Raw genomic sequence first — 12,478 nt, forward strand, 5'->3', positions numbered from 1 at the left:
TGTCACATGATTGTGTGTTATGTCACATGATTGTTTGTGATGTCACAAACGTATTGGCCTCGCTGTGTTCCTGGATAAGACTCTATATGATGCCTATACTGTATGCAGTGTATATTACCTGGCACTTGAAGGGCATAAACTTTACCAGCAATATGAACAATGGCCCATTGTACCGGCAATGTAGCATCTGCATGATGACACTGTACATTGATGCACTATAGTATTTTTCATAGATATGGCTGACAAAAAAAACATTCAAAAATGTGTCCCTTTCAAGGTCCCACCGAAAATAGCTTGTAACTCTGACTTACAGGGCAGGGAATATTCAAATTGTTCTTATTGGTAAGCAATGCAGTTATTTCGTATTCTTCATGCACTGAATTGACACATGAGAAAAAAAAATCCAGCAGCTACAATTTTTTTTTTTTTTAACTCCTAAATCCTGCTGAGTCTGTGTCTCACATGATGGACGTGATGTGACAGATTGCATATGGAGCGAACTGTGCAGCGATAGTCCAGGTTGAGGGAATATAGGTTGGCACTTCATTTAGCTCTCATGGCCTTTGTGGTTTAGACAAAAACAGATCATTTCAAGTGCGTTTAAATGATTTAAATGGTTCTTTTCTGTGCATTGTTGGTACAAGATGAGGTCATGATTTGGATGTGGTGCTGCTCTGAATCAGGGCTCATTACCACATGTGAACCGAATGCTCGAAAAGCCTGTGGAGCTCCCTGAGAATGGAATGACCGAGACGCGTTGAGGGACTGCAGTAAGACACAAGACAATCATATGAGAAGTGCGGGTAGAATGAACTTATTCTTCAGAGCGCTTATCTGTAATCGCTTCTCATTCTTTCCCCACTGTTGCGTCTTCTGTGGCGTTTTCCTCTCTCCCTTCTCCTCTCCGTTTTATCTCCCCTCCAGTTCCTCCCTTCCCTTTTCGCCCCTATTTTAATTAAAACTCCTCTATCAAAGCTCTCTGTTATGTGGTTGATTTAAATAGAGGGGTTGACATGAACTTAACATCACTGTCAGGCCGAAGCAAATTCCATCAGCCAGCCTCACTTTTGCAGCACTGGCCATTTTCCAAGAGGCCAATATCTGTACCCGTGCTTGTCCATCTGTCTTTACTTCATTGATATTTGCTTATGGTACCTTTTCTCCTTTTTTCCAGGCTACAGACATGCACGTCGATATAGAACGGCTATCGTAGTAGTAGTAATAGTATTTTCGAATATGGTCAACTGGACTGGGTTGATGAGTTGAGGATGTTTTGCATCTATCTTCAGAAAGCTTATTCTTGCTGTTACAGTCATAATGTAAGACTGGCTTGCTACTAAAATTCAGTATGGTGCCTTGACAATGCGCTTTGTTGCTTTATTAATGTCATTTGCTGCACGGGATTGTTTTTGTTATGGTGATATCCACCTCAGGCTCTCGCTCACAGTGCCTTTGGCGCCTTCTTCTCTGGCCCCTCCCTCATGTGTTGGAGCAGCTCCTTCTGGTGGATGAGAGGCAGCGGCGGGTCATCATAAATCAACACTTTACCACCGGCTCTATAAGGCTAGTTTTAATTAAAACTGAGAATCAGCCGGCCTCCGATTATGAATTGTACTGTCACTGAACGCAATTTACTGGGCTCACTTCCCTCTTGTTCTCTGGCTCCTCCTCTCACCTCTCTTCTATCTTCGAAGGACAACAGAAATTTGGTAATAGACATGGCCGTCCACTACCACTGAAGGTCGCCAGCATTGTGAAATAGGTGAGAAGCTTAGCGGTTGCATAAATATAATAACTCAGAAAACAAGGTCTGGAGGCATAGGGTCAACTGAGTTTAATATCAGCTGATGTAAACCAGGGGCAGAACCACTTAATTGCTACTAGTACTTGACAGATACACTTCATTTATCATTAATGTTTGATGGGGATGTTTTGTGTTCCATTCCAACACATAGAGAAAAAAAAATCGCCTTTTTTCAGACATGATAGGCTGGAATTCTCCGCAGCGTGGCTTCAGTGTTTAAAGTGAAATCACAAGCTGAAGAGTGAGTCTGTGACGTTACACTGCCAAAGGAAGACAATGTTACAGAATACCATAAGTGAACAGTTTGACTTAAATGCTGCCCTCAAAAGTAAAACTAAGTTGAGCAGCATGCTCTCTTGGCAACGGCCCATTTCTAATTCATGACCTTTGTATCTTGCAAGTACAACTGACATGGTGGTAGGCGATACGGAGTGAGCCGGGCCTCTGTGGGGTCTGCATTAGCACAAAGGAGTAGTTGAGCTGCTGTACTCCTGCCGCCTCTGCTTCCCTTTACTTTTCATCAGCAGGCAAGAGCAGGCAGGAAGGACTAACAGGAATTCAATCTTCAGCTTTGCACAAACAAACTCATGAATGATAATGGCTTACTAATTGAAGGTACGGGTGCGCGTTCACTCCGCTGACTGCGGCGCAGCAAATGGAGTCCTCCGGGTCGTCATGGCGACAGGCGCAGTCTCCTGACCCGAGCCGGAGTCAGATCGTCTTTTTACACTCGCTCCCCGGAGTAGGTGCCACCATTTGTTAGATTTACGCTCATGAATATTCAGCGGTAAACAGTTGGCAGATACTGTCAGCAAACCTGGGCATGTTTGCAAATGAATCACCATTTTGATTCACAGGTATTTGCTATTCAAGTGCGCTCCCTCTGATATAGTTTAATGCAGTGTAATCATCCACATTATTCTACTTGCCAGGCATTAGTTTAGACTAATTGATTGGGATGTTAATAATTGTATCATAATTATGTACTGTGGGATGCTTTGATAACACTTCCTGTATTAATCGTACATTTACAGAGACTCCGATGGGTGATTCAAAATACAGCGCTGGGTTTTTATTTTTGACGTGATGAAAGGTACTCAAAAGAAACAGAATTCATGCAGTTATGATGTTCAGTTTAGACAACAGACAGTTGTTTGTTTGGTGTTGCTGTCATAGCGGTCAGATTCGCTGCCTTGTGTGTCGAAGAGTTGATCTGCAGACTTGAGACTCTGTTATAAACTTGTACTATCTTACTGCCACCGTTGCATAGCATGTATTTTGAAAGCAAACCCTTAGAATGCTCTGTTTCCACATACATTCAGACATCATCAGCCACTTCAGAAACTAGGTGGAAAAAAACTGATTTAGATTATTGATTTATATTGCCCGACTGAAAATGGATCCAGACTTCTGCCGCAGCATCGTTCAGCGTGTTTAATCACAGCAGCGCTCATGCAGGAACACCTTGAAATAATTGAAACGTGTAAAATTAGTAAGAAAATTGAAAGGTGAAAATGAAAGTCATCAGTCAATATTGAGCCATGGGGAGGTGAGATCAGAGCTACTTTTGTCACAACTGCTCTGTGTGTCCTTTGAACTACACAGAGACTGTGAGAGAATAATAAGTATCCAATTGAATAAACATGTAAATATTAGTTGATTCTATACAATGTATACAATGTCTGTTCCCTCCCGCTATATTTATGATTGATAAATGCCAATAGATGAACGATAGATTGAATGAAGATGATGTTACAGCAGGGCAACAGATGCCAAATAAGTGTCAACGTTGAGCTTTGAATTTTGATATTTGTTTTGACACTCAGACTGAACGTCAAGAGTTCTGTTAAGAATAAAGAAGATGTACGTGTCTACGCCTCTGTAGTTCGATTAAAAGGGGTTTATGCTGGCTCCTTTTATGAAACTTCAACTATGACTCTGAATACTAAGGGTGGTAGCTCAACTGCCATATAATCATGTTGTTTTAGGAATACATGCACACTAGCCCAACCTAACAAGCACTTGCACACCTACTAATCCAAAAAGGCAGACCCCTGTGCCAAAAATAACAGCTTGGAATGAGATGGATGGAGGAGGACAGATTATTGTGGGTCTAATCTGTGAAAAGCTGACAATAAAACACATTTAAAGTGATTACAGTGCAGTTATTGGCAGTGGGGTCACACAATGCTATATTCTCTATTGCGTGCAGCACTTTAAACGTCACGTACAGGTCTTTTAGAGTGATTTCGAGACTGAAGTCAATATTATGAGGACAGTTTGAGGAGGAAAGAATGCAGAGAAAAGAGATGGACAGATGGAATCTAGCACTGAAGCTGCAAATCACCAGAAAGCTTAGGCATCTCCTGTGTGCGTCGGTGTAGGTGTAAATAGAAACATGTCGCTTTGAGACATCATGTCCGAGCGATTATCTCCCCCGAGTGCTGTCACCACAAATTTGTCAATCTCATGTTTCGAAGTATGCTCAATTCCTGTGCCCAAACAAATGGCTGATCTTTGTTGATGATGCTCCCGGACACACCGCCTGTCGAGAGCCTCATCTGAGGCTTGTACAAGCATTATCTTCAAGTATGAATTATAACTGCAGCGCTAGTGCACATCAGACAGCCGTGGGCACCTACCCACTCAACAGCTGCCATATTTGGGGAAACAACAAGACACACTTCTCATGGAGACTTGTCTCCCCAGTCATTTCGCCAAGTGAGTGTGGGGCTCTGGCAGCAAGTGCTCTACCTTCAGGCGAGCGGCCATCCATAGATGCCCCAAACGCTGCTAAGGACATCTGCCCACAACATGGGCAGCTTGTGTCTTTGTTGTGTGCTTACTCTCAAAGAACTTATCATTTAAATAATATGTGAACATAATGTGGGCGACGAGGCCAAGACCTGACAGTGATATTATGTCCTAAGTATCAATGGTGATGTGGCCATTTAGCTAAATATCTCTTTCGAACCCCAGAAAGTTTAATCCAACTCTAATTGCTGTGTAAATCAATATGGTTGTTTTATTATCGATTCACAACAAGGCTTTGCAGGCTTCTTGCTGATGAGTTCACAAGGTTAAGAATGATAACACTAACCAAACTTTAATATTACCATTACTGTTTAAGACTTTTCTCTCAACCAAAGTGCTTTACAAAACTCACGCAAATTCCTAAACTTGGTATGGTCTTCTCAAAACCCTCAAATGTACTTTCATGTGCTCATTCATTACACAACATGGTCAAAAGCTTTAGTCCTGCTCCCTGCAGCGACCACTGGTTTGGCACAGTCTGTGTTTTGACTCAAATAGATCAGAGGTACTGAGGATTTGTGTGTAATTGATGTCTACCAGTTATATATAGGAATATTTTAGATTTATGACACATATTTCATTTTATACTCAATGATTACAGTGATCCTGAAACTGTTGCTGTACCTTGAGTTGTCTTTGGGCATGAAAGACACTTAATGTAAAATGCACCTGCAAAGTCCTGTATTGCACTGGTGTACTTTACTAGCTTGGTAAGCCAGCCTCTGCTGCTGTCTGTTCAAAAGGGTCTGGTGGTTTGTCCACAGCCAATCCTCAAACCAATATGCTTTGTATCGCTCCTCATCTTTGCATTAACATCGCACAGCCTCATGTACTTCATTCAGCATTTAGGCTACATCATTTCACGCACTTGGCCGTGTCCTGAGGGAAAGAGAATATACCGCTGGCTCTGGCGCTGGCATTGAAGAGTGACAAAAATGTGATCAAAACATTAGCATGTGTGTGTGCTAATTACCAATTATGTAAATAAATTGTAAAATAAATGGAAAAGCGTGTAGTCTGGATGACCTGGATAGTGTTTTAAGGTATTGTCTGGTTAGTTTTAGATGAGCATTACAGTGAGAGCAAACTCAAACATCAGCTTTACTCGGTGGGCAATGGAGAATTAAACTGTAATCAGTGAAACATTGGTGCTGTAACATCAAAATACTGTAAAACAATTGTGATAAAGACAAATAATCACAGAATTGTAAACACATACACTGCTGTACAAATGTGTTGGGTGCATTTTCTGTGATTTCTGCTTATAAAACAATGAAACATGAGTCAGTTTTCTGTATTTAGCAGCTGAGAGTTCACAGATTTTATATTATTTTGTTTTGTTTAAGATTCTATATTGAAAGAGCTTGCTAGTGGTCACGATTATCTGCAGCTTGGTAAACGATGCAGGTGGTTGTCTCTCAGATGGGTGTACATTTGTAGCATTCGATCTCAGTGCAGACTGTTTCCTTCGACATGTTCCTCATGTGGGAGTTTCATCTTAATTTTTTTTTTTTTGCTGTCCAAAAAAATCCCACACCTTAGACTTTACTTTCTCCCGGTAAGGGTAAAGTGTGGAGTGGATTTGAAAATCCACCCCGTTCACCTGTCCACTTGCCATGACAGCCTTTCTCACTCATTCTTCCAAAGCCATGCACATATTATTAATAGACCGTCACCGAAAACCAGCCTGGTCCCTTTAATTCAATAATAAAAATAATAATAAAAGCTTTTAAAGAATAGGGACCAGGCTTGCATTTGTTTAGAACGTAAAGTCCAATGCTATACAATGTAAAACTAGCAGAGCCCATTTATGGAGGTACTACAGGAATGGCTACAAGCGGCCATTGGCCAAAGCCTTGCAACGATCGGGGGAATCGGGGCCCCCTTGTTGTGTTACGCCATTGTTCACATGTGCGTTAAGAGGGACCGGCAGTGGTTTTCTCTGTTGGATTTAGCAATCCTGCACGATGATCACAATTATTAAAAAATGTGGCGATCGAATAATTGCTGCATTTATTTATTGCGATTTATTGTCCCATCCTTAGTGTGAAGTAAGTATTGACCAAACATCGAGTTGTTCTCAGAAAAAGCGTGAACTTTATGATCTGATGTGAAGCAATGATAAATGTGTTAAATATATGACAACTGCGTGACATTTTGAGATAAATGTTGAATCAAAAGAGAAACCTAAACACTGTTTTATAAGGCCATACCGCCTTTGCTCTGCCAGATCCCATCAAATCTCAGATACTAAGCAGGGAAGGGCCTGGTGGGTACTTGGATGGGAGACCGTTTGGGAACACCAGGAAGGCTGGATGAATGTAGTGAGAGTGAGGGGTTGGTGGTCTATAGAGCATGATATGTACTTCATTATGTAGTGTACAATAAAACACATATAGTCCTGTTTATATAATTGTACTGCACTCTAGCAGCTTAGTCAGAGGGAAATGCTGTAGTTTCATATTCTTTCATATCTTATCTATCTCTCTCTCTCTGCTGTTGAAGATGGCGCAAAAAGGACTCTTCATGTTCATGGAGGCAGATACTTGACATATAAATAAAGCCAAAAATGTTGTGTGCAGAGGCGTAATCACAGCCCTGCACAGGAAGTGTCTGTACCCCTCTGAGCAGCGCTCCCTTGGCTACAGCTGTAATTATCCTACATAGAACACACATCTGTGCATCAAATCATGACCAAGGCTCACATGCACCTCATATAAGTGGTCGACTGTGTCCGTGGCCTCCCACAGGTCTGGAGCAATATCATCTGCCCCCATGTCTCTGTAGCCCTTTGTGGTTGTCCAAGTCACATTTTCTTTTATCTCCTGTCAGAACATGTCTTGGGTCTCAAACACTGTTCAGTATCAAGAGCAACAAAGACGAGAGAGCTGTTAACATGAAGTAGACGGTGTTGTGTTAAAACTGACGCAATTGTTACATAACAATTGTTAACGTTAAATAACAATTGTTTAAACTACTAGAAGATAAAATAAAACATTATGTGGTGTGCATTGTGTTCAGTTCCATTATATTGAAGAAAATGAAAGTAGGACCTTTGCTGTTCACCAAGATCAATGAAGCATGGGCATATTGAAGGCTTTTAAATACATTCTGTCTGTCCCGGGCTCTTGTATTTCAGCTGATACATGAGCAACTCAACGTGACATTTTCATTTCAATTAAAAGAAATGAGGCCTGCGCTACACGCCTGGCTTAGCACTTAAGATAATGTACATGCCCCATAAAGTGTTTAAAGTCATCCAAAGAGATACAGACACTGACTCTTTCGGTACAATCTCAGTCTGTCCTCCTAAATATCAAGCCGAGCAGTAAATGTGAAGAATTGCCAGTTGCCTTTGTCCTGCAGTTTCCATGCAAATAGCGCCATTGACAAACCTGACACTTGGCACATAATGAGAGAGTGCGAGCACGGCGCAAAGATAAGAGGGAGAACTGAGCGGAAGTGTTCTCAGAGACAAAATGATAACATGGGGACTTAGGCCACAGTCCACAAATGACTTCAACATGGGGGGACAGCAAGAAGAGCATATCAGTCCATAAATGGCTACTACTGGATTGTGTAGTTATCTTTGAGTCAAATATTTACCTTTTATTGATACTTAGGTTGATAGTAAAGTATATACACTCAGCTCCTGCCAGAATCATTAAGAGCACTTCCTTATGACTTACACAGAAGCCCAGGATTCACACTGCATTTCTCTATTATTCCTCAATGACACCGGTAGCCTCTCACTGTCCGGCTTTCTCATCAGTATGCTGCGCAATGACCTGTGTTGTGGCCGGTCGCATCCCCAGGGTAAAAGGGTCTCTCCGTCTTCAAATGCTACCACGCTCTAAAAAATGTTTTTAATATTGGTATGAGCCGTCTGTTGGGTCAATTCTGAACCAAAGCCACATAGCTACAACGATTAGCTTTATAAGGTTACCTTTGTCTGATGGCTTTCATTTGAGCAAAAAAAAAACAAAAAAACATAAATGTCAATTCTAAAAGCACATTAGGAAGAGCAAGCCACTGTGAGGCCTGCCCACAACCTCTCAAACTAAATTCATCCCATGCACATCTACAGTGCCCACAAGTGAACGCTAGTCTCAGCAGTAATTCCTTCTGTTTATCTCTGTGGGTGTAGAACATAATATCCATAATAACCAAGGACTGTTCGCTACATGCTATGTTATGAACATTGCTCCAAAAAAGTGTGTTTCTTCTATGTTTAGTTCTGAAGCATCTGAGTACGCACCCATGATATACAGTACTTTCCTAATTTCCCAAGGAGATTAACGGTGAGCTGAAATTATAATAATAAAAGAAGAGTAGAGCCAATTATGGGACCATATTGGGTGCGTCATGCCTCATATCGCCTGCTCCATCACAATGTTAAGTGTTCGCCCTGACGTTCATTAATGGCTGTTCCATCGTTCATTGTCCATTAGAGCCCACTCAAACCTGGCTTTGTTTGATATGACAGCTACAACATGTTCCTATTTATGTCTCCAACTTCTTTTTGCTATTGTCACATACCGTAAAAGTTTAAGGGGTCCATATGCGGCTAGACTGACTTTTTTGAGCTCTTAATTGTGTCATTACACCGGTATGCTTAGACTAAGGCAGGGAACTGAAGCTGTGTGATGGCTGTGTGAGATTACCCACAATGCCGAGGGCTTTACAGAATCATAATTTCTTCACTACCGTCTGTCTGATAAATTCAGGTGTTTTGTTTCCTAAAAAAATTAAACTGAATTACTTTTATGTAGCACTGATCCTTTAATAAGTTAAATATGAAAACAGAAGATCTCCCGGGCTGGTGTAGGCGATCCGTAGTTCAGTCATGCTTAGTTGGTAGTGATGCTGTGTGCACTAGTGAGGCTAGTGGAGCAAATGGTGGGTAAGATGTGAAGGCTTGAGAAATTAAGTTATTTCATGTCACCTTACTGAATTTCTCTATATGATTATCCATGTGAAAGTTGGGGAGTAAGAGCTGAGCAGTGTACTCTTGTCTTTAGCCCAGGGTTGAATGGCAGTGTTATGACAGGGAATGAGGTTATGAATGAAATGTTTGTGTTCATGGAGTCTCGACGCTAATGCGCCCAAAAGAGGAGCCAGTGGAAGGCTGCAGTACAGATCACCCATTTGCTCCATTTACTAGATCAATTCTTATTGCTCTGGAAGTACAGTATATCTCCCTGTCCATCGCTGCGTGCGCATGTAGGCCTATTTTAATTGTTGCCATGGAAACAGAGTGCTGCCAGAGTCCAGATTCAAAGAGGGCATCGCTCACTCGCAGCCTTGTCCTGGGTGTACATTTCTCACATTTTTGGCGCTGCTTTGCCTTATTGGGCACTTTTTCCCTTAGACTGTACATTACATGTCTCGAAAATCCGACTATTGTCCAATTGGCAAACTTCTGTTTTTTCCTTGCTCTAAACTCACAAAAAGCCTTAAGAGCCTGTATCTCTCCCTCGCTCTCCCTTCCCTGCCCAAGTGTGTGACATGCACTTGTGCAGCAGTGACTTACAGGCAGATCGTGGCACAGTGAACAAGGATCAAGGTTTGATATTTTGGCTCTTAGTGTCTGACTAGGTAGCTACCCCTGCTTTAATCATCACATGCAAGGTGTCCAATGAGTGAGAAGTTAATTTCATAAATAATAGCTCAATGTGATTGTGTGAGTCTGTGAAAGTCGATAAATGAGCAACATCAATTATGAAATTAAGAGACTTAATATATTTATTTGTAAATGTCACATCCATTTTCGCATAATAAAGACAGACACATTTTGTTATTCTGAACTTCACTGGAGAATTAACGATGTCCGATGTATTTTGTCGAGATTACACTGCAAACTGTACCCAAATTGCACTGCTCTCTCATATAAGGAATATTTATGAACTACTAAAACAAGAATCTTACATTTAAAGTCAGTCTTTCTTTTTGTTCCTATCCTCCACCGGCACTGTTTATGTGTCTCTTTTGAACCTCTCTTATAGCTCATTCCCTTCCTACATATCCATCCTTTTCTGTATGAAATTGACTATTAACAAAAAGCCTTGTAATTAGAGCTGACGTACTTCCTTCTGTTCTCTTCTGTCATCTCTGCTATATACAAGCCACATCAGGCTTGTGTGCATTGTTTTGTTCATCTTCCAGTTGCCTGTTTTTATCATCAAAACAATGTAAATTTATAAGCAGCAGCACCCCACTCTCCTGGTTGTTTCCGCCCACGACAGCTCCATTCCTACCAAGTGAACACCTACACAGACTATATGCTATTAAACTCAAGAGGACATGCACACGCCCACCCTTCACATAGAAACATACAGGCCTGTTTCATGTTGTCAAAAAATGGTAGCTATGAAGTGGGCTAGTAGGGCTGAGGAAAGATATCAAAGCTTATGGTGCTCCAAGCACCTTCGTGTCAGTCATGTAATCAGTTTGATGGTCCATCAGTTTGTCCGTCACTCATCTCGCTCCAAACTGTTTGTCAGTCAGTGGGCGCTGGCACACAGCCTCCTCTTCTGCTGACGGCCATTTGATTCGTTTAGATTTCTCCGTTCCGCACTCCCTCAGCCTCTTCCTTCTTCCTCTCTTGACAAGGAGCCCGTTCCTCATCTATGGGGAGAGTTTATATCCTCCATAATATATAGCCATTTTGCTGCTAGCGAACGTTTATTTGAATTATTGATTAATGTGGGATTGTACGTAAACTGTATGGCATCATACTATGTTACAGGGGACGTGTTCATGCAATATTCATATTTGTCAAGTGTTGCCTCCCCTCTCATTCGTTCTTCTGGATTTAGCTGCATTTTGATCGATGTAACCCTAATTCTTCCTTCTACCTCTTATTTGCCATTTCTCTGGTTGACACTGACATACCAATTCAGTTATACATTTTATACAGTCACACCTAAGCCTGTGTTGACCTGTCTTTACTTTTATTGTGTGTGCAGGTACTACTCTCCCACTGCTTCATCATGCCTGTCCGTGGCAGCCTCAGCCCCTCCCCCTACAACAGGAAGAATGGGGGCCACATTTTGGACTACTCTTCCGCCCAGAAACACCCTCCTGGGCGGCTGTGGGCCCAATGTCGCTCCCGCACCCTGCTCCACCTCTCTCTGCTTCTGCTGCTGCTCTTGCTGCAGCTGCCTTTGACCTGCTCCTCACGGAGAGAGAAGGGCGGAGGAGGCGGCGGTGCCCAATACATCCCGATTCCCCAGCCTCCGCCACATCACATGGCTCTGCCTAACATCCTGCGCGGCCTCAGCATCGCTGTGGTGCTTGTGGGCAACTCCAGTGAGGTGGCGCTGGCCGGGGCCCGGGAAAAGGAGGACTTTCTACACCTAGCACCGAATGTGGAGGTGCTGACCATGAATGAGACAGACCCCAAAAGCATCATCAAAAGCATTTGCGACCTGATGACGGAGCACTGGCTGCAGGGTGTGGTGTTCGGAGACGACACAGATCAGGAGGCCATCGCTCAGATCCTGGACTTCATCTCAGCCCAGACTCACATCCCCATCCTTGGTGTCCGTGGCGGCTCCTCTATGATCATGGCTGCTAAGGTAGGTTCACTGACAGTCAATACTCACAGGGTTTTACTCTAGAATATGAAACACCGTCTGATTTCTTTGGCACCTCTCAGCACTATCTTACAAACTCTCTTCTGTGTGAGAGTTTTGCCTGTGGAGCACATTTGCATAAAAATCATAGTGGCCACTGAGGTTCCTGTACTTTTTCTCAGTCCGGCACGTCATCAAACAGAAAAAAAATGTTTGTGAGGATTGCCATTTTTTGGTTTTAAAGGGACTATACAGAGTTTAAAAATGTTAAAATGAAGTATTT

The 12,478-nt window shown here is 42.3% G+C and overlaps 1 protein-coding gene across 1 annotated transcript in view; it reads left to right on the plus strand.

Annotated features, from left to right (window-relative positions):
* grin2ba (glutamate receptor, ionotropic, N-methyl D-aspartate 2B-a) overlaps positions 1 to 12,478 on the plus strand; it is a 93,365-nt gene that overhangs the window by 10,702 nt on the left and 70,185 nt on the right. The window contains exon 4 of the mRNA XM_079564089.1: positions 11,587 to 12,198. Coding sequence (XP_079420215.1) covers positions 11,611 to 12,198 — 588 coding nt within the window. The 5' untranslated portion in view covers positions 11,587 to 11,610. The remainder of the gene's footprint in view (positions 1 to 11,586; positions 12,199 to 12,478) is intronic.

Source organism: Gobius niger, assembly GCF_951799975.1.
Source record: "Gobius niger genome assembly, chromosome: 10".
Taxonomy (NCBI): domain Eukaryota; kingdom Metazoa; phylum Chordata; class Actinopteri; order Gobiiformes; family Gobiidae; genus Gobius; species Gobius niger.